General features: G+C 42.1%; 1 protein-coding gene across 4 annotated transcripts in view; it reads left to right on the top strand.

The window, feature by feature from the left end:
- Positions 1-21,209, top strand: part of MAP2K5 (mitogen-activated protein kinase kinase 5) — a 131,570-nt gene that overhangs the window by 28,562 nt on the left and 81,799 nt on the right. For all 4 annotated transcript variants that reach the window (XM_069866660.1, XM_069866659.1, XM_069866657.1 and 1 more), the window contains exons 9-11: positions 14,495-14,534; positions 19,767-19,835; positions 19,928-20,009. In XM_069866660.1, the coding sequence (XP_069722761.1) occupies positions 14,495-14,534; positions 19,767-19,835; positions 19,928-20,009 (191 nt within the window). The remainder of the gene's footprint in view (positions 1-14,494; positions 14,535-19,766; positions 19,836-19,927; positions 20,010-21,209) is intronic.

Below are 21,209 nucleotides of genomic sequence, written 5' to 3'. Positions count from 1 at the left end.
TCGACAGGAAAGTCTTTCTCATGCATAGTGCAAAGTTTAAACTACATAATGTAATATCTGGTACTTAATAGTCTGCAGTGGGGTATGAAAAATATTCCACTAGGAATTAAGAAATCCATACTTTGTAAGAAAGCCCTGAGGGAGTAATAAAGGTTTCCTCCAGAGAGCTATTTACCATATACAGTAACCCAGCATCCCATTACGATTTTGTTTATACCTTAGCCATTTTAACTTTGATATTAACATTTTTTTTAAGATGTTTTAAAAGCTACAGTGCATTTAGTTTCGTTTCTAATTGGCTGCCAACATTGCAAAATTATTCTCCTTGCAGAAGGTATAAGTGAAAATGCACTTCTAAAACCTTAAAGGAACAAATCCCGTCTTTGGATGGACTCGTCAAAAATCAGGTCAGCCTTATGGGTGGAATGTAGTTCAGAAATCTCACGGATGTCCTCCTGTGAAAAGATATTCCTTGACCAAGAAACTTGCAAAGCCAGTGTTATTGTCTTACTTTATAATGAGAAAGGTTTGAGAGAGATTGTGGAACTTTACAAGCCCAGTCATTGACTTCTTGGTGTTTTCTGATTTGCTTCCCTTCCCCGTGTACCAGTGGAGGCTCTGGGAGGGGACGTAGGTAAGAGAAGTGCTGCAAGGAGGGCCACATGCTCTGGTCCCCGCGGAAGGCACTCAAGACATAGGTAGGGGCAAGGAATATCCCACAAAGAGAGGGAACTTTGTAGGTGTCATTGTTAACCAGTTCTGGATCATTTTCTTTATGAAAGTACCTGAAAGAAGGAGCTAGCAATGCAAAATTATGAGCAGCATAAGAACAGCTGTAACCAGGCTGTACCAAAAGTCTCTCCCTTTCATCCCGCGTCTGATAGTGGCCACAGCCTAAGGAAGGCGAGGGAACAAGTGCTTTGCTAATGCTTTTGCATTGAGTTTCAACTGAACTTGATGTCTATTTGTCCGTTCACATCTGCCCTGCTCACAGGGAATGGCTCTAGTCCACAATTGCTGTGTGCGCTCAGCGCTTTTGGGTGCGGAAGGGGTATAAAAATATCTATTATAATTAAAAACAATCTCTTGTAACATTGTTACATGCATAGCCTGTGTTTCACATTTTGAAAATTCATATGGGAAATCTGGGTAAAATGCTGTGTAAAGTCAAACGTGCACCTCTGGACAACTTTTTATATTTCTGAAAGACTGTACTCTAACATGTCTGCTTTTCGGTTAATATTTTTATAAAAATATTTTTCTCTGCTGATGAATACTACTTGAGTCAGAGTCTGCAGGAGCGATGGAACAGAGATGTGAGCGCTCAAGACGCAGAGGAAAATAACACAGGAGGGAGTGCCTATCACTTCTAGCGCTTCTACATTGACTTGCTGTGTTGTGTGGGCTGGCGCCGTGATCCGCTCTGTTAAGCAGTTGAGTGTTGCATTTTTGCCTCAAATTCAGGAGAGAAAAAAAATTTTACCTGTGTAAATGCAAGCCCTCTTTATCAGAGAAATGTTTCTGCCTTCCTTTTTATGGCATTCATGTTTTAAATCAGCTGTTGCAGTGACTTTGCAGTATTCTCTCCAGTGCCAGTGTCATTCTGCACTGCTCCAGGGAATGCGCACCAACCATTCTTATGTGTGGAGTTTTTACTCGTTCCTGAAGTCTTGACTTTCTTGGCAGTGCAAACTACAGCACTGAGAAATGTGGGGTGTATCCCCAAACTGGCATCTAAGCTCTGCGTTCCTTAGATCTTCCCGACTTTGTTTCATGGTGCATTTCATTGAGGAATTGTACCAATTCATTTTCACCCCTGCCGGTTGCTGTTGTTGCAGGGGGTTGGCAGTTACCGTGCCGTGGTGATGGGTTTTGGACAGAGCACACAGAGCTTCCTACCTTGGCCTTTTTACAAGGGCCTGTAGTGATAGAACGAGGTGGAATGGCTTTAAATTGAAAAGGGGAAGATTTAGATTAGACATTAGGAAGAAATTCTTCATGATGAGTGTGGGGAGGCCCTGGCACAGGCTGCCCAGAGAATTCATGGATGCTCCATTCCTGGAGGTGTGCAAGAAGCAGCCTGGTCCAGTGGGAGGTGTCCTCGCCCATGGCAGGAGGTTGGAAGTGGATGGGCTTTAAGGTCCTTTCCCGCTTGAACCATTCTATGATTCTATGAACAATCACCCCTACATAAAGGGGAGCCTGTTCTCCCTTGCCAAAGGAGCTTCTGTACCACGTGAGCCAATAAGAAATTGCAAAATGGAATACTTCCAGGTAGCTGGATTGCTCAAGTCATAGATAGCAGGCCACATATATTTTATTCCAGTAAATCAATGAATGTTTGTCAAATAAAATTAATTGCAAATGTTTGGCTGTTTTCCTCTTCCAGCATTCCATGCTGTCGGTTTGTTGCAAAGAGGCTGGGTGTAGTATTGATCCAAATCTAAAGAACGAGCGTGTTTATGTAGTATCCTTTTTTTTTTTTTAATTCCTCGCTCTTTATACTAACTCATATCCATTATGGCAATGATGTATTATCAGCGTTCAGCAAACAAGATAGCGTGTCGCAGGTCACTGAGCAAAAATTTTCAACCTCTCTTTCCACGTGAATTAACCACTATTGAAATAGTTTATTGAGATTGAAGTATTGATCACTTTTCATGCTAACCTTGGCTGGAGCAAGGAGAGGGGAGGTGAGCTTGTTCTCTTTGAAAGACACTATGTTTAGTTAGAAAATGTATCTCATTTATTTGGGTTCTTCACAGCTGCAACTGTTTTATTGCTCGGAGAAGAGGTATCTTAGCTTTATTTTTATGACAGTATAATTATACTTTAGAAATACACTTGATTACTGTGGGTAGCAAAATTGTTCCAGTATATTGGCTTGGCCAATATTGCTATACAAACAACTTTTCAGTCAATTGAGTCTGCTAAAAAATCAATACTTTATAGCAATATTTCTAGTGAGAACTTGCTGAATCTGAATGTTTTTCCTGTTCTAAAAAGAAGAGATCTTATAATCATTTGACTTCCTGTTTTTCCCCTACCTTTTGAGACACTATTTTCTTAATTAAGGAATGATAACAATTATAGAGTTAGACATGGCAAAACTGGTTAGTTATTCTTGTTTTCTGATTGCTTCTATTTTTAAAAAGATGTGAGGACATATAAATAATCCCAAATATTCAAAAAGTATCTTTGAATATGCAAACAATCAGAAAGCAAGAGTTCTTCCGTTGGTGCCCAGTGAGCAGTGTGCATCTTGTCTGGAGTGCAGGAAGTGATGTCAAGAAAGCAATGGAATCTGCTGTAACAAGGACAGAAAGCACCCTAGTGTCTTTCCTGATTGTTGGTTGTTGTAAGTAATTTACATCATTAACTGTGATTTCCGCTTTCCGTGGAATGTTGTAAGTCCAGTCTGTGAATTTTGGAAGCTCTCAGCTACCGTTTCATGGACACGACAAGAGGCCCCAAGATGGTTACCCTGGTAGGTGTACGACCTTCCAGCTCTTCATCAGCCTTTAATTTCTTCACTGTTTTGTAAGAGCTGGTAGGGTGGAGAATGTACAGTTCAAGCTGCTTCACAGCAGGAGAGAACATTTATGTGTCAGGGCATCTACTGTATTGTCATAAATAGCTTTTTTGGGCAAAAATAATTCACTGGTAAGTCCAAAAGATGTTTAAAGATGGTCTGTGCTGCTTCTTTCAGCTCCATTGCTGACTGCAGAGCCATGAGACTGTTGATAAGATTTCTCCCTTTAACTGCTCAGAAAGAACGTCAAGGTTTTGGTCTGTAACATGATGCATACATTCTGCCAGCCAGTCTCAGGAGCAGCTACGTTCAATTATTTCAACTTAAATCCTAAGTTGTGTATATTTTGGACCTAATACCCAAGTATTACAAAATAAAGTGTTTATCTCTGGCAAATAACATCATGTGGCACATACAAAGTATCACCATTTTGTTCCTTTATAAACAAGTGAAAAGAATATTTTTCTCTTGTTTCATTTTTTCCAGTTTTTGCTTTGTGATTGTAGCTAAGGACAAGTAAGATGTTCAGGGAACTCGGTTCAGGGGTTGGTATAGCTGCCTGCATGCCTGGGATTCTTTCAAAATGAGTGTTGTATGTGGTTTGTAAATCTTTGGAACTTGTTCTAGGAGTCTGCGGCAGCAGCAAGCAATAACGCTCCGCATACTGAAATAAACATAAAGGCCCAATGATGCCGTAATTAATTTGTGAAGTTACCTACTATCTGGGAGAGAGGAAAGAAAAGGGAGAATCCGTTACCATCTTAGCAACATGCTGTTAAACCAGACGGCTTCACTTTAAGTTGAGTAATTGGGATAGAAGTGGCTGTTGATGATGTACCGCCCAGAAGAATTGTATAGCTAGGGAAAATAGGGATAAATGCAGAAACTTAATTTGTTTGAGCAATTTACTTGAGCAGTTCTGCTGTTCAGTTGAGTTGTGCATTCCAGCATATGCCCATTTCTTTATTCTCTATCTCCACCAACCTTGGGGTGCCCCATTAGTACATTAAACACAGCGCATGGCAAGACAGCTGGAAGGTTGCTATCTCTCGCAAGACAGCCTGCAAACTGTGCATGCGAGTGCATTGCAAATCCTCCAATATTAGCAAGGAAAAGCATTATCAGTTCTGGAGGGAGGAAGCTGAAGGTGATGCAGCTGTGTTTGAAAGTAAGGGAGGTGGAGGTGGTTCAACTCCGTTTGCTGGAGTGGTGATAGAATAGCTGGAGTTTATCGTTGCCTTGAGGAGCTTCGGCTCAGCAAGGTTTGCTCTTTTGGGGTCGTCCAGCTTCTGATGCTGGACACCGGTGCTGTCATGAAGGAGCTCCCTCAAGAGCTGTAGTCTCAGTTTGTTTTTTAAAAAGGTGTAGCTGTCATGCATCTCAAATGTTGCAGGAAGCCAGTCTAAATCTAAATGTGGTGGTTGCTGTCTTCTGTTCATTTGTTTCTGGTTTTCTGTATGAGGATCCACTATGATAACAATAATTTGACTGTTTTTAAAATGGCTTTCAGTCACAGATTGTTTTGGTCCTTTGGTAGAGGAAGCTGGCGTCATCCTCTGTGTATGGCAGAGGGTAAATGGAGACAGAGAAGGAAATTATTTGCCTGCAGTAGCAAAGTGACGACAGAAGCAGGAACCGAGCCTATCTCTCAGGTTCCCAACCCAGAGCGCTGCCTGTTGACCCACGCAGCTTCCTTCGTCTTGTGCTTCCCAGGGGAGTTCTATACGCAGAGCTTGTCCCAGCCTGGTGCTTGATGTGGCTCTGAGAAGAAGGAACTACAAGGCAGGTTCAGTGTTTTGTTTGATGTTAAAACAAATCTGTGGCCGCACAAAGTCTGAAAATCACATCTCTCTGCATTCTTGTGTTGCAGCTGTGGAGGCATTTTCCTTTATTTCCTTTCCCAGACTACGCTCATTTGCTGTTTCTCTTGGTTTGTTTTATTTTTAGTCATATTGGAACAATAATAGCTTGGCTAAGTTAGAAATACCCCACCAAATTTCTGCATATTATCATGGCAGTTTAAACAAGACTGACCAGTGATTGCTGTGCACTTGTTTCTTTTGACCTCGGCTATCGCTTGCCTGCCTTGTGAAATCTGTTATGCACAAAAGTGCATAAAATGAAGATAAAGTACCTCCTTCAAGTCTGACAAAACCCATTCCTTTGCAGAATGGTAGCTGCAGAGAAAGTAAATAAATGAATGGACAGCAATCACAGCCTAGTTGATGAAACTGTTCAATTAAAGCACAGGCATTTACATGGTGTAATTTCCCTAAATTGCCAATGAGCCCCTTTAGACACAACCAGTGTTCAAATTGATTTCAGCATTGATTTTGGCTGAAGCTGATAAATTTCTGCTTGTTAGTTAAAGTAATTTTGCAGAAGACTTTGTACTGCAGTATTGAAGTGTTCATTTAGCTGATGGTTAAAAGAGGAGTTATTTACAGAGGGTTCTGCTGTTGTTCTGAGATGGGACAATTCCCCGGTCATCTTTTTACTTTTAATTTTTAAGCTTCAGTATACGATCAATAGGTTATTGAAACTGATTAAAATGTATCCAGCCAGCTGCCTATGGCTGTTTAATTAGAAACTGGATGATTCTTAAATTAAAGTTGTTTTGTTTGCGCTGAATGCCCATGGCTTGAAGGACTGAGCGAATAGTAATCCTGAAAATGTGAGTTTGTTCTTGTTACCAATGAGTGAGCGTGGTGCAGCGGGCTTTGCCTCTTGCCCCAGTGCGTGCAACATCACCTGTTTCTTGGTTACCATTAACGCTCTGTGTAGTAGAGAACTGGTGGAATTCACCACAGCCAAGTCACGCCAAGCCTGTAGGCACTGACAGTTTCCTAAGATAGAATGCTTCTTTAAATAATCCTTTTGCTCCTACCAGTGCATGTGAGATGATAAGGGACAGAAGAGCATGTATATTCTGTAGGGAGTCTTTTTTGCCATTGTGCTGCCACAGTTTCAGGCTCTCTCCTTACTCTACGTCTGAAGTCTCTGTGAGGAACAATGGGTATAATGACACCAGTGAGGTTGACATTGTTTTTTTCCATTTCTTTTCATTCCAGACTCTTTGAAAATGCTTGCTCAAAATGCTAAAAATTACCTGCTCAGATATCCATTGGTCATCATAAGGATTAGCCATCCTCAGCTCTGATGTGTAGCCACCTTCCCTGTACGTCCTACAGCTGTTCTGATGATGGTGACAAGAGGAGCAATGCAAACCTTGTTCTTAGCCTGTTGCTGGTCACAATGGTATCGCTGTGCAGTCCAGTAGAGAATGGAGCCGTATAACAACCCTCGTGGGGTTTGTGCTCTCAGCCTGCTCCTGAGGAAGGGCAAGCTTTTTACTGGAGCCTGAACCATGATTAGAAGGAAACGCTCTTTCAGCTATTGCAGTAAATACTTAGACTTTTTTGCTTCTTGACATAGTTCTGTTTTCTGCTGTTGGTCATTACCGAATTACTGACCAGCTCTGTTTTTCCTCAGTAGTTGTTATGTCTTGAGTGTCATTAATACGTCTCCTGTGAACAAATGGTTTGATAATGCAGAAAATCCAGCTTTAGGTCTTCTTATGGAGACCTGAGATCATCCAAGTTGCCATCACCGGAGGATATGACATGCATTTCAGCTTACTTTTGCTTTGGATTTCTTTTAGAACTTGTGATGGGTTTATTTTGTACTGGCAAGCTTTACAGTGTGTCAGATAACGCCTGTCTGTGTCAGTCAAAGCTTATGACTGCTCTGCTGTCTTTTCTCCTTTCAGCTATACTAAAGCCGGTAGCTGAAATACGTTCACTGTGTCTGTACCCGATCTGGGTCAGTCCTGTGGTAGAGCAACCTAGCGTGACGGTGGCACCACCGCTTCCTCAAGCACTGTCAAGGCTAAGCCGCCTCTGTCTTCAGTCCTGGCTCTTTGTGCATGTCTCTAAGGAATGAGGACTGGGTAGGGGTGGATACAAGGAGAAAGACTTGTAATCTACTTTTCCAAGGTTGACCCTGAATGTTTGGTTGCAGTGGAGAAGGAAGACTCGAATAAGTGCTAACAGATGGAAGGAGTAGTAGGTTACGGCGTAAAAGAGGTGAGGGATTCATTCTGCTCTGCTTAGGCTTGGATGCCAAAACTGCTTCTTTCCCACAGAGAGGGGTTAAGTGAGACATTTTGCTGTTCGGCATTTTCTTTATGCAGTTTCTAGTGCCAATTTTGTTCTTTGGAAAAGTTGATAATTTTGGTACAAGTATTTTTTTGCTTGTTTTCTAGTTGAACAACAGATCGTTTTGCAGTCAGTACTCAAGCATCTGTAATGGGATTTGAGATAAGAGGGGAGGTTGGCGTAGATTGCTGTTTGAACTAGCACAGTCCCCATTAAAGCTCCTTTTTACAGCTGCTCTGCACTTTGGATTTCCTGTTTTAACATCCAGAGAGTCAGGCTAATGTGTTTGTCTATTGCAGAAGGCAACAACTGTCAAAGTGTTTATTTCCTAGGAACAATTTGAATCCGTTTCTTTACATGACCATCACGGTACGTGACAATTCTATCATTAGGCTGCCAGAGTCTGACCAGGAGTGTGACAGACAGTGGCAGAGTGAGGGAAAAAGAGAGGAGAAGAGAGGAAAAATTAACAGTAAACCAAATCTGTGGGTGATTTGCTGTGTATAGTGTGCAGCTGGTAACTGGCATGTCATTCTGCAATGCATAACAGTTAGAATTGTATTCATCTTGTGCGACACTGACACAGTCGTTTTGCACTGGGTTATTTCTCATAGGTCAGGAAAACATTCAGTTTGGCTTCATTTGATGCCCTTAAATCTGAAGATGCTGCTTGCTACAACCATAGATTTTTGTGTTAACTTTTTAACTCGAATAAGAAACCCAGGGCTGCTCTGTGTGTGTTCATTTCTGTTCAGAAAACTCTGCCTCGATCCCAGAAACCTTTCCTGGATGTTGTTCTGCATGCCGAGTGGGGAGGATGTCCGGAGGACATCAATGCAGTGCTGTGGGTGAACTGATACACTATAATGACTGCATACTAAGGTGTGAAGCAGAAGGAAACCTATCGGGGGGAAAAAAGGACTTTAAATATTTACTTTATTTTTCCTTTGTGGCCCTACAATTCAGACTGGGTGTTAGGAAAAAGTTCTTCGTAAGTAAGACGGTGCAGCCCTGTGACAGGGCATGAGATGGGCAGAGCATCTCCGTCCTTGGGCTGTTCAGCACAGAGCTGGAGCTTATAAAACCATAGAATGGTTTGGGTTAGAAGGGCCCTTTAAAAGCCCAGCTGCTGTGGGCAGGGACACCTCCCACTGGATCAGGGGGCTCAAAGCCCCATCCAGCCTGGCCTTGAACCCCTCCAGGGATGGGGCATTGACAGCTTCTCTGGGCAACCTGGGCCAGGGCCTCCCCACCCTCAAAGCAAACCATTTCTTCCTAAAATCTAATCTCAATCTCCCCTCTTTCAGCTGAAAAGCTTTCCCCCTCCTCCTATCCCTGCCCTCCCTGATCAAGAGCCCCTTCTCAGCTTCCCTGGAACCCCCTTCAGGTACTGGAAGACCACTGTAAGTCTCCCCAGAGCCATCTCTTCTCTGGACTGACCAATCCCAACTCTCTCATCCACTGCTACAGTTGCACTTGAAGAGGGAGGTGGGATTACTCTGTTGAGGTCCCTTTCAACAGCCCTTTCATCCACTCAGAGCATTGTTGAGCAGAATGACAGACCAAGAGTTCTGGTGAGCCAGTAGAGCTACAGCAGTTGTGAGTATGTGCCGTTAGCCCTAAGTTTCTCTGATACTTGGGCTGGAGGGGAGCTTTGCATCCCCGTGTCCTGCAGTCCCATCACTAACGCGGCGGCACTGCCAGTACATCATTTTGTCATATTTGCTGATGGTAGTTATATTTCTAGGAAGGAAAGGGACTGACTCATTGGCATAGCAGACAGGTCATGGCTTTCCCTTGAATCATTTGGTCTTGCCAAGGAATATCTTATTGATTAGAAATTGTTTCCATGGCTATTGGGGGGGGCAGGAGGGAATAGAAAAATATATCCCGGTGGCCAGAGTGAACAGATGGGAAGCAGGAACTTCTGCATGGGAGGCTGCTGAGGGCTTCTTTGGTGCTTTTTTGCATCAACATTAGCAGTGTGATGTAATAATTGTAATGATTCTTTTTTCTAGGTAGCAACTGCATTTATTTGTTTGTAATAAAAAGTTGTTGTATATGTTAGGAAAAGCTGTTTGAGAAAGCTCAGAAATCTTTCCATACTCAGCCCATGCTTCTGATGTGACCATCCTCAAGTCAATTGTATGTGGACAAATGCTTTACAATTAAAAATTAAGAAACAAGCTAAAAATTGCTGTTTCTCTTGAGTGCCTGCATGCTGAAACCTGAAGTCAGCTCTGTGCTTGCCCTGGAAGAAATTATACCGCAATCACAGTGAGTAATGCAGCTCCCCACTGTGCTTTTAGGTAAAACTTCTCGCAGGGAGAATATAAAATTGTGAGTCTTAGCAAGTTGAGAAAAGGGAGAATTTTTTTGTTTGACGTCTAAGCTGTTTATTAAGAAGCTTGTGCACGTTCCATTTGGTTGAGTTTGGGTTTTTTTACTTTTAAACCAAGTGAATAAAATCTCACTGTATTCAGTTTGAATATTTTTAGCATTAAATATCAGGATGGGCTGTGGTTTATTTCATAAAGAGGATTCAGTCAAGGCATCTTGCATTTCTCCTCTGGTTTTCTTTGCAATAGAGCTCAGGAAGTGCAAAGCAGGCAATGTGAAATTCATATAATTGTGCAATGGTTTGGTTTGGGTTCAAAGGGATCCTAAAGCCCTTCCAGTTCCAACCTCCTGCCATGGGCAGGGACACCTCCCACTGGATCAGGGGCTCACAGCCCCATCCAACCTGGCCTTGAACACCTCCAGGGATGGGGCAGCCACCACTGCTCTGGGCAACCTGGGCCAGGGCCTCCCCACCCTCATCATGGAGAATTTCTTCCTAATGTCTAATCTAAATCTTCCCCCTTGCAATTTAATTCAGCTATTCAACGACCTTTTGCTTCCTTTTCTTTTTAAAACAGAAACCAGCTGCTTCTCAGGCTTTCATTTTTCAATTTGTTTTCCTGCAGAAATACATCTTATGTAGGGGGAGCAGAGAGATGCTGAGGAGTCAGCAGTTCCCCCAAAGCCCTGTTCTAGTTTTCCATTATATTGATTTTTATTTTCTGGAACACAAGGGATGCAGGCGCTATGCTGTGCAGCCCATCAGAATTTTTTCTGGCTTAGCTGGAGGGCTTTGTTTAAGCCAAACGCACACTTGCTCACATCATCTTTCTTATTCCCCAAAATAGCGCAGCGTTTGCCATGGAGCTGGGCTGGCTCTTTGGGCAGCGCTCCCACAGGGGCACTCTTGCATTTCAGAGTAGAGGAGACAAAGTTCTCCTGAAGGACTTGGCTCGCATGGGTCCCCTCAGGGCTTTCAGTGTCTTGGGATATGCTTAATAGTCAAGGTTAATAACATATTTGAAATGACAGTGCCAGTCTCGCTTAGAAGCTCTTCGTTGTAGTGGATGTAAGGGGCTCAGAATAATCAACTCCAGTGGGAATGGGAGCGAGAAGTTTAAGCTGCTTTTCCCTGGTGGTATCATTTCAAAGTACGTGGTGGTTGAAGGCTGCCTGTCCTTTTCTTGTACAACATGTGGCAGCTTTAAGTCAGCTTCGCTGCACCACGTGTCCTTGGCTGGGAGAGGAAGGCTCTCCAAAACTCATCCCAATCTAGCTTCCGCCTGTCTTGCTCTGGTTTTCTCGTCTTTCTCAGAAGCTTGCGCAGTGCTTTCTACCACGCCGCCTCTGTTGCTGGAGTATCTTTTTTCTGAGGAGGTCTAAAATTTATGTTTTCTTTTCTCCATGCTCCCTGAATCACAGAATGATTTTGGCTCAGTATCTGTTAGGATTTTCTGCTCCAACAAGCATAAAGAGCAGTCCATGCCGTGGTGTTTGTCTTACAAATTCTCAGTTCAACTAAGAGGCAGGGATGGAAGGGAGATACACATTGGAACCTGCTTTCTGCAGCTAGCAAATTGCAATAAAATTTAAATAATACTTTTCTATTTTTTAGTGGTTGACACTGGCATCAACAGTTCAAAATTACTTTTTAACCTGAAGGTTGCAGAAATTGGTGCTCTCTGATGTTCTGCTGTCTCTTTGATTTCTCCTTAGCAGTAAATGAGTTATAGCCACCTCTTCTCAGTCATCTGTTATAGCTTTTGCAGTGGGTCAAAGGCAAAACAAACCCAAACCCCAACAAAAACAAAGGCAGGAAGATGAACTTGTTCTTTCAGAGCTGTTTGCTGCAAGGGATTAAATCATGCAAACATCAAAACAGCGTTTTCCTTGAATATTTTCATTTCAGTGCATTTAATGTCTTCTCTTTACACTTGTTTTTAAGTACTTCAGCCACTTTATCAACTGTTTTCACTCCTATTTAAGATCCACTTGTCTTTACTGTAGGCATTGCTCAGGTGCATTTCTAGTGGAGTTGTTGTTGTTGTCACTATTTATTAGGTGACATCATTTGCCTACCATCCTGGAAGGTTTTCAAGTGTGTGTTCACTGAAATGTACAGCCTTGCCGAGGAAACTTTTGTGTTTTGTTACTTCACTTCATCTAGTGATCTAGTTCGATGATGATGAGTGTGTTTACTTCCTTTTGGAGGCAACACTGAAATCTGTAAGAGTTGACCCTTGAGATGTGGCTTCCCGTTTCTTACAGGGTGTGAATAGTGGTTTAATCTCCTCGTAGACATCCAGGGATGGACTGACTGGTGCAGCGTGTGCGATAAGTGTTTTTCTTCATGCTGTGCGCACTATTCTGTGGGATTTTTTTAGTGTATCCTTCCAAAGCTGCATAAAGATACCAAACCTTCATGGCTTTAGCTGTGCTGACTGTAACCACAACGATCAATTCCAACTTCCAGTTCTACATAATATCTACCAAAAATGTTTTCCTTACACACTTATTGGAACAGGTAATTACTGTAGCAACTACAGACTAATTTGAAGTGTTAGCTGTTAATTAAAACACTACAGAGGTGTACAGTTGTCTTTTGGTGTAACCAAAGCTCCTATTCAAACTTCATTAATCACTTTACAGTTATTGTGTTGAGGAAGGTCAGGACAACCGAGATGCCGGATCAGCCTGGAGTAAACAAATTCCTTTCTTCCCAGGTAGCGTGCGGTTTGCAAAGCCACTGGACATGCTGTACCCATGGGCATGGTATCTCCTTTGTGATCCAATTCTCAGCAATAATTAAATGTTAAATTGGTCCTGTCAGTGCTCTGTAAACCAAACCAGGTATCTGCCCTCTGCTGGAAATTTAACCCAAACTTCCACGGATGAATTAGCGTGCATCATAATTAAATAATCAAGTCTTCCCTTTTAATTCGCTTGGAAACAGGAGATCTCTCTTATGGAAAAAAGATCAGCTTTCTTGACAAGCTAATTAAGTTGCCAAACTGTCCGGCACAGCACATATTCAGCTAACAGACGTTCAGCATGCTATCTCAACCTGTTCATTTTCTTATCATCTCTGCTGATCTTAAGTCCATAATGTTTTGCCACTGTTGATTCGTCCATAGTTACAGCAGAGTTCGTTTACTCTGGTGGATTCATGGATTATGCATTCCGCAACCAATCTGTCAGAGCTTCCTCCGATGATTTTGCTTTTTTGTGCTGATATTAAGTAACACTGATTTTTGATAGCCCTTTTGAAACGGTGTTTGTTCCCAAAAGCCAATGCCGCTCAGCTACACAAGTGTTTATCTCCGAGTTATTAAATTAAGGTGAAGTTTTTAGAAACTTCCAAGCTATTAACAGGAATTATCCAAGCACTCAGGGTTATAAATAAGATTAAACAACAGTCTCTCCCTGTACTAAGTATGATCTTACGTGCAACAAAAAACCCAAACTATTAAAGCTTTTCTTCTTTGTTAATAATTGCTAGAGGTAGATAGTGGTAAAATATTACAATTCTTTAAAGTTAGTGCCACATATATGGCATTGCTGTGCGTAGTGTCATAAATCAGTGTGAGACAACAAAACCAGTGAAGAGGAAAACCTTTAATGGTTTTGGTTTTATGCAAAATTACATTGGATTTTTCATAGATACTTTTTTTTTGCCTACCCTTTTATTTTCTTACAAGTTCATGGTTAGAAATACACAAGTCATTGTTAAATAGCCAATTATAAATGTTCGTCTTCAGAAATTAAGACAAACTGCTCTTGAAATACTGTGGGTAATTATTTTGGGTACAGGTGAGCATTAACAATAATGCTTTCTAACCTTATATGAGTGCACACAGAGGCTATCCTTAAATATAAATGACAAAAGTTCACATTGCTAGTACTTTCTGTGGGTCCTTAGGTAGAGATAAAGAACCGTTCAGTACTTGTTGTACTTTGCTTTAATTGGTATAGCTGCCTTGTGCTGTCTTACCACTGGAAATACCCTTAGAACTGGCAGAGTTGTGTGAGAAACCTGGTTTTATGTGAAGATTCTGAATAATCATAGAATCGTCAAGGTTGGAAAAGGCCTCCAAGATCATCAAGTCCAACTGTCAGCCCAGAATAATGGACGCATATTCCAATTTTATTTCATTGAAAGAAAATATGATAGTGGATCAATTAATATTTGCAGGTTTGCTATTAGGCTGTACAGAAGTCTTCAATGTGTAGGTTTTATACAAAACATGCAGATGTAAAAACCCACTTAAGGGTTTCATTGTGACTGTAGGCTTTTGATCAATTGTTTTCATCGGGTTTTCTTTAGAAATGCCGTATAAAATCGGTTCAACGCAAAACGTATTAGCTCCAAGCCATTTTGCTGTGAAATTAGTGTATACAGGTTGCACATATGTACAGAGGTAATTTTATGTGATCTCAAGTTATTTAATTTTTTCCCCTCATGCAGGGCATATCATGTCCCTAGTGGAAAAATACTGGCAGTAAAGGTAAGATATTACAGTAATTTTCTTTCTCTTCTCCTTTCTTGGCCTTGCTTTCTTTCCCCTCCCTCTGATTGGTAGATCCCAGTTTGGTTTATTGCATTAAAGTCCACACTGGTTATGCAAGAAAACTCTACTCCATAAATCTAGTTATTCCAAATGAGCACTGAGTTTCTGGAATCCAATTTTGTCCCCTCGGGAATTGCTTGGCACTGTGTGCAGGGACCGCACGCTTCCCATGGGCTTCTGTGGCTTTGTCCAAGTGCAGTTGTGGTTTGTGCATTGGTAGCAACTGGCAGAGATCACAGAATCATAGAATAACCAGGTTGGAAAAGACCCACCGGATCATCGAGTCCAACCATTCCCATCAAACACTAAACCATGTCCCTCAGCACCTCATCCACCCGTCCCTTAAACCCCTCCAGGGAAAGGGACTCAACCCCCTCCCTGGGCAGCCTCTGCCAGTGCCCAATGACCCTTTCCGTGAAATATTTTTTCCTAATGTCCAGCCTAAACCTCCCCTGGCGGAGCTTGAGGCCATTCCCTCTTGTCCCCTGTCACCTGGGAGAAGAGCCCAGCTCCCTCCTCTCCGCAACCTCCTTTCAGGGAGTTGGAGAGAGCAATGAGGTCTCCCCTCAGCCTCCTCTTCTCCAGGCTAAACACCCCCAGCTCTCTCAGCCGTTCCTCATAAGGCCTGTTCTCCAGCCCCCTCACCAGCTTTGTTGCTCTTCTCTGGACTCGCTCCAGAGCCTCAACATCCTTCTTGTGGTGAGGGGCCCAGAACTGAACACTGCACCGGCCAAACCAGCTGTTGCAGGAGCAGGGATAGAAGGGTGACAGGTGCCGGCCTGTTCCTTCTGCTGCTGAGGCCAAACTGTCCCCACGGACGCGTGCTCTGAAGGGGCTACAGGAAAGCTGAGGAGGGGCTCTTGGTCAGGGAGTGCGGGGATAGGACAAGGCAGAACGATTGTAAGCTGAAAGAGGGGGGAGATTGAGGTCTTCATCCTTCACCCTGCTAGAAGAAAGGCTTTCGATATTCATGTGAACTGAAGAAAAGCAAATGCTTTGGATTTGACATTATTCTCTACATATGAAAGTTGAAATAACACCCAAATAATTCCTAATTATATGGAATACAAATATCTTTTGAAAAAATTAGGGCAAAAGCCCTTTCAAGTGGTATGCATTCCTAAACCTGTCCTGAGCAATTAGAGTAAGCCAGGAATTCTCTCAGCTGTATATGCAGAAAAGTACTGAAAATTTAATGATCAAAACCAGTTTTTATTGCAACTTTCAGTCTGGAATCAAAAAACCTCTTCCCCTAAGTGCTGAGGTTGTGTGAGGCTGCTTTTCCTTGGTACCTACTATGCTGCTTCCTCAAAAAACTGTTTTTCAAGCTCCACAGAGAGCATCTTCTGGGCCAGCCAGGTCTGCTGCTCTCCAGCCTGCCCTGAGCTGCTGTGGCACCATGGGTGCTGGCAGAAGCTGCCTGAAGAGGAGGTTGAGCAAGAAGAAAATCGCACAGACAGGAGAGGAAATGAGTTCACCTTTCACAAGGTTAATTAGAATCACCTCCCTGTGGCAAAAAAAGCCTTTTCCCCCAGCAATTTCACCTCCTTGTTTCCCTTGGAGTCCAAGGGTTTGGTTAGTCCTCATGGATAATTGGCATCCTAAAGATTTGAGGAACTGAATTCTCTTATAGGTGCTACTTGTGGTGGTCCCGGCACTCTCCATTATATGTTTGTAGTGTGGTTTCAGAAGAAATGTTGCATCAACACGTCTGTTGTCATAGTTTAAGATAAGATGCTCACAAACGGGGGGTCAGGAAACCTGCCATGATTGGGATTGTGCAGGCTTAGTCTGCTAAGAAAGTTATTCAGCAGCTCCATGGCTCCACATACTCTGCCATGGGAAGAGGATGGGTACGCCAGCGCCTTGCCATGAGGATTAAGTGTTTTGACAGAGGATACCAAGCAAGTAGGGGTATCACTGGGTGGATCTTCGGGAGCAGAGCTCTGCGTTTTGGGGCTGGTTTTGATGATAATAAGCAGATTTGATCAGACAAGCTAACATTCTGAAAACCTGTCAATTAAAATGCTTTCAGCTGGTGCTTAATCTTGCAAATGTATTGATCAGGAAAACAAAGCAGTACTGATACCTTTATTGCAGACCAAAGCTGTCTATGTCACAATATATGTTTTGTAAACTCTGCAGCTAGATGGTTGGACTGGATGATCTCAGAGGATCTTTTCCAACCTTAATGATTCTATGATAGCATGTGGAGGATTTAATAGATTTTTCTTAGATAACTTGTTTCTAATTAGAGGGAAGAATCAAAATGAAATTTGCCCATACAGTGGCTGATTGCCTGTCTTCAACTGCTTTTAGTTTCTGCTGTTCTTAAGCTGGCATTTAAATGGACCATTTGATTAATCATTTGTATACTGACTGTAACACTCCCAAATTTCCTTTGAGTTGTACATACTGTAAAAGACAATTATGTCGCCACAGATTAAATAAGTGAATTAAAACAGAATAGCAGCTTAATTTGACCTGTGATTTTGCTCTCATTCCCTTCAGTGGAACGTATGCCACTCCAGCAAATAGATGAAGTCATCCATGACAGCTTGTGATGAATTGCCGTATTTATACTGTATATTTTAATAGCCTCACACTAATTTAAATTGAGCACAGAGTAAATTATAATTCAGTCACTTGACTGCTTGTACTTAACTTGACAACTCATCCTTATTTGTCCTGGAGGTGTAGTGGAGAGCAGAGGAAATATACTCAGGTATTCCTCTTTTAAAATTAACCCTTTTCACTCAAAATGTTAGGTGTGGTGAGTCCACCTACGTTCTAAGAATGCTAAGCGGTTGCAAGATTGCTGTGTTTTAGGCAGGCACTTGTTAAGGAGGATGTGCAGGCGTGCTTGGAGCCCCTTTCTGAATCCCAGAGGACTGCAGTGTCATTTAAAGTAAAAAATGCCCCCTCGGTCTAATGTGCTTCCCCAGCTCTACCTGGGAGGTACCCTCTCAGCTAGTTTTGAAACCAAGGGAGGCAGTGCAGCTGGGCTGCCAGCCACTTTTCCCAGCCAGCCCAGGTTTTCCTGGGCCCCATCTCTAGCCAAATGCTGTTCATCTGCATCCCTGTGACTTGGTTGCCCCTTGGCTGGGAGCCACCGACCAGCAGCAGCCTCCCCGGCTCCTGTGTTCCTTGGGCTTCGACTTGGGTTGGAGCTTCTGGTGCAAACCCTGCTCTGCATGTGTTGAACAGTACGCCTTGTATGTGAGCAGCAGGGTGAAGGAGGAGATTCTTGCCCTCTAATTTGCTCTTGTGAGGCCTCACCTGGAATCCTGTGTCCAGTTCTGGAGTCCTCAGCGCAGGAAGGACATGGAATTGTTGGAGCGAGTCCAGAGGAGGCCATGAAGATGATCCAAAGTTGATCTGAAGATGATCCGAGATGTACGTTGCAGTCCATCTCTGTACGTGCTCCACCCTACAGTATCCTGAACACCTGGAAATAGGGTAGCTCCGCTTTTCCAGGTTGTCCTTGCTTTTAGGATGCAGGTTCTGTATGTAATTATAGTTAATGCAAATCAGCTGGAGACCTTTCTTTATGCCAGGTCTTGGTTGATTGGGTATCAGTGGTGTATTTTTCACTGATCATGCTAACTAGTCACAGTTCAGGTCGGTGAAGCCTTCACAGCGAACAAGGCAGGAAAATTTCTCACTGTGAGCAGAATTTAGTGAGATAAAATGTAATTCTAGCCTGTTGACAACATTAAATACTGTTAATATTCAGTGGGTAAAACAGGTAGTATTCCAGCTATTATAAGTTTTTCATGCTGGAAAAGTGTAAGTGAATATCGTCGGCAAATGATTATTGATCTAGACAAGTGCGTTAAATGTTTCTTGGCAGCCCTGTATTACACTTACAATTTAGTTTAGTGACAGCTTTTATAAATAACCCTACAGCAAACTCCTGATAGAAACAGGTTATTGGGTTTTTTTTCTTTTTTTTTTTTTTTTCTTTTATTCTTTGATACTGTAAAATGCATGTGTTTGGAACTGATCTCTGTGTTTCGGTTCCTCAGTCCTATATGCAGCCTACAATTCCTACTCTGCTAATACCACAAATCAGCTCAATTTTGGTTCTCTTTAGCTTAAGTATCAAACTGTGAAATACTGTATGGTAGAAGACTGGCTTGGATTTCTGTAGCAGCACTTAATGATGAAGTGTGTAACTCTTTAAATAATAATGGCAAAGAATTGTTTGTAAAAGTTGACTTTCAATGCTGGTTCTGTTGGAAACAACGTCCTTATTAAGGAGGGTCTGTCTTGAAAATCCTCGAAAATGGTTACTCTAATCACTGCATCCCACCTTCGTTGTAGCCCTTTTGCTTTAGTCCTGGTCAGCAGCGTGGCTCAGAATGATGAAAAATGAGGATGTGGATGAAGGACGCAGAAGAGAAGCATGACAGCAAGTGGTTAGTTTGAGCTGCTGAGCGCTCCAAGTTGGCTCGTTTCTAGCTGTTTTGAGGAGCGCTTTGGTGATGCTTGTCTAAGCATCTGTGCCAGCTGCTATCAGCTGTATCTCTTCTGTATTTTTTAAGTTTTCTGTGTTTCATACAATGTTAGGAATTTTTTATATAAATTAGGGGCTAAATATTAAAGAAACTGAAACTGTAGATGTGGTGGTTGGAGACACTCCTTTAGGGCACCACTTGGACATTCAGTGACACTTTCAAGACACCGACGCTTCTTTATCCCTTGGAGTTAACCTTGGCACGTTCAGCACAGCCGCATTCACAGCCTGCTGGGCTCTTTCATGAGACTTCTCTGTAGCGAGATGAGGAGGAGCGGTGCTGAGCAGGAGCTGGGAGGATAAGCAGCAACCGAGTTTACTGACCCGCAGCTCTACAAAACCTACTCTTTACATGTGAGACTTCTAACTCATCCCTAGGTCAAGTGGTTAAACCACAAACCTTACAGTGTTCATGGATAAAACTTGCTGTAAGAGTTTATTTGTAACTGACTTTTAAAAGTAAATAAGCCCGTCCTTCCATTTTCATTTCCTTCCTGTGCTCATCCATTGCTTTGATGAAATATTCTTTCCACCTGTTCCTCTCTTTTTCCTTTTCTCACATAAGGATAATTAATGCATAGATCTTCTGGGTTTAATGTTGAGTCATTCACTTAGTCTTTCTAATCATATGCCTGGTTTTTGTATTTTAGGTCATACCCTTAGATATAACACTGGAACTCCAGAAGCAGATAATGTCGGAGTTAGAAATTCTTTATAAGGTATATAGATTTTCTCATTTTTGTTATTCTTGTTTATAGTTGTCTTACAGAAGATTTTAAAACAGGTTTCTCTTCTTCCTTTCTTTTTCCAGTGTGACTCATCGTATATCATAGGATTTTATGGCGCTTTTTTTGTAGAGAACAGAATTTCATTGTGTACAGAGTTCATGGATGGTGAGTTATCTTGTGAGGTTTTGATAGCTAAGCATGTAAATGCAAAAATGGTAAAGATGTGCTTTTCCTAAAAAGAGCAAAATGCAGTAGTAGGGCTTGGAAATGTGAGGTATTACTAACTTTGCAGGTAGTTAAAAAAAAAACAGGTTAGTATTGGGTTTGTGTTACTTTCTTCATTGTATACTGCATTTTCCTCAGTGTAACTTCCTTTACTTTTATTGAAAATGTAAATAGAACAGAAATAAATGCGAGCTTAATTCGTAGTTTGATATTTGAGTCTTCCATACAATCTGTCCTTGCTGACAAAACAGCTGTTCCTCACTTCTACTGTTTTGATAGCTAAAACAGATTCTCTTTTAAAGAAATCTATTAACCCAATGTCCTATGTGTTTTCAGTGGAAATCGTCTCTTAATTGCAAGACAAGGAATTATTTTCGAACGCAGCTGTTGAGCAGCACTGTGCTGAGTTTCTTTTTGAGTGTGCTCTTGTTTCTTCCCATGTGAATCCTCAGCCCAACAGCATCCCCTTCCCCACAATCTGATGCTCCTGTCGTTATGGAGATGTATTAGTACTTTGCTTTGAAATCTTGTGCTGTGTGGTGTTCTTGGAGGAAAGGCAGGGAAAGTGTGCTGATTACAGCAATTTATAATCATTGCTGCCCTCTGTGTATCAATTCTGAGAGTGTGTCTCATGACAGATGCAGTTCCCTTGTGCCTTGTGTGCAAGAACCCCCTCCACAATGTTCAACTTTTACCATCGTGTTGGTTTTACTAGCAATAGTCTATTACTCTCTCCAGGATTTTCTTATGAGCCAACATTTTATGCCCTGTACAGGTTTTTCACAAAGGTTCAGTTAAACCGGATATAAAGAATAAAGATCTTGCAAATAATTTACTGTGGAGGGGAGGCTTTCTGGCAGGAAAAATTTCCAAAGCCAAATGTGTACCATTAAACATTGTTGAGTAGCTTCTTTCGTTCTTATGGGGACCGTGGCTAAAGCCCTTTAGGGTTTTATGGGGCATTTTGTTTTCTCCCTGTTAAAATGGTCTGTTATTACTGTTATTTCTCTCTTTCTACACTTAGTACTTCTGTCCCATTGACCATTGTGCCTCATTTCCAAGTTCTCTCAGGTTTTCCATACTTGAAGGACTATTACATTTATTCAGCAAAGCCCACACGTTAAATTCTTTGCCATTCCC

This window comes from Phaenicophaeus curvirostris, chromosome 12, assembly GCF_032191515.1.
Source record: "Phaenicophaeus curvirostris isolate KB17595 chromosome 12, BPBGC_Pcur_1.0, whole genome shotgun sequence".
Classification (NCBI taxonomy): Eukaryota; Metazoa; Chordata; class Aves; order Cuculiformes; family Cuculidae; genus Phaenicophaeus; species Phaenicophaeus curvirostris.
Note: the sequence above shows the minus strand (reverse complement) of the source record. Positions and strands in the feature narration are given on the sequence as shown.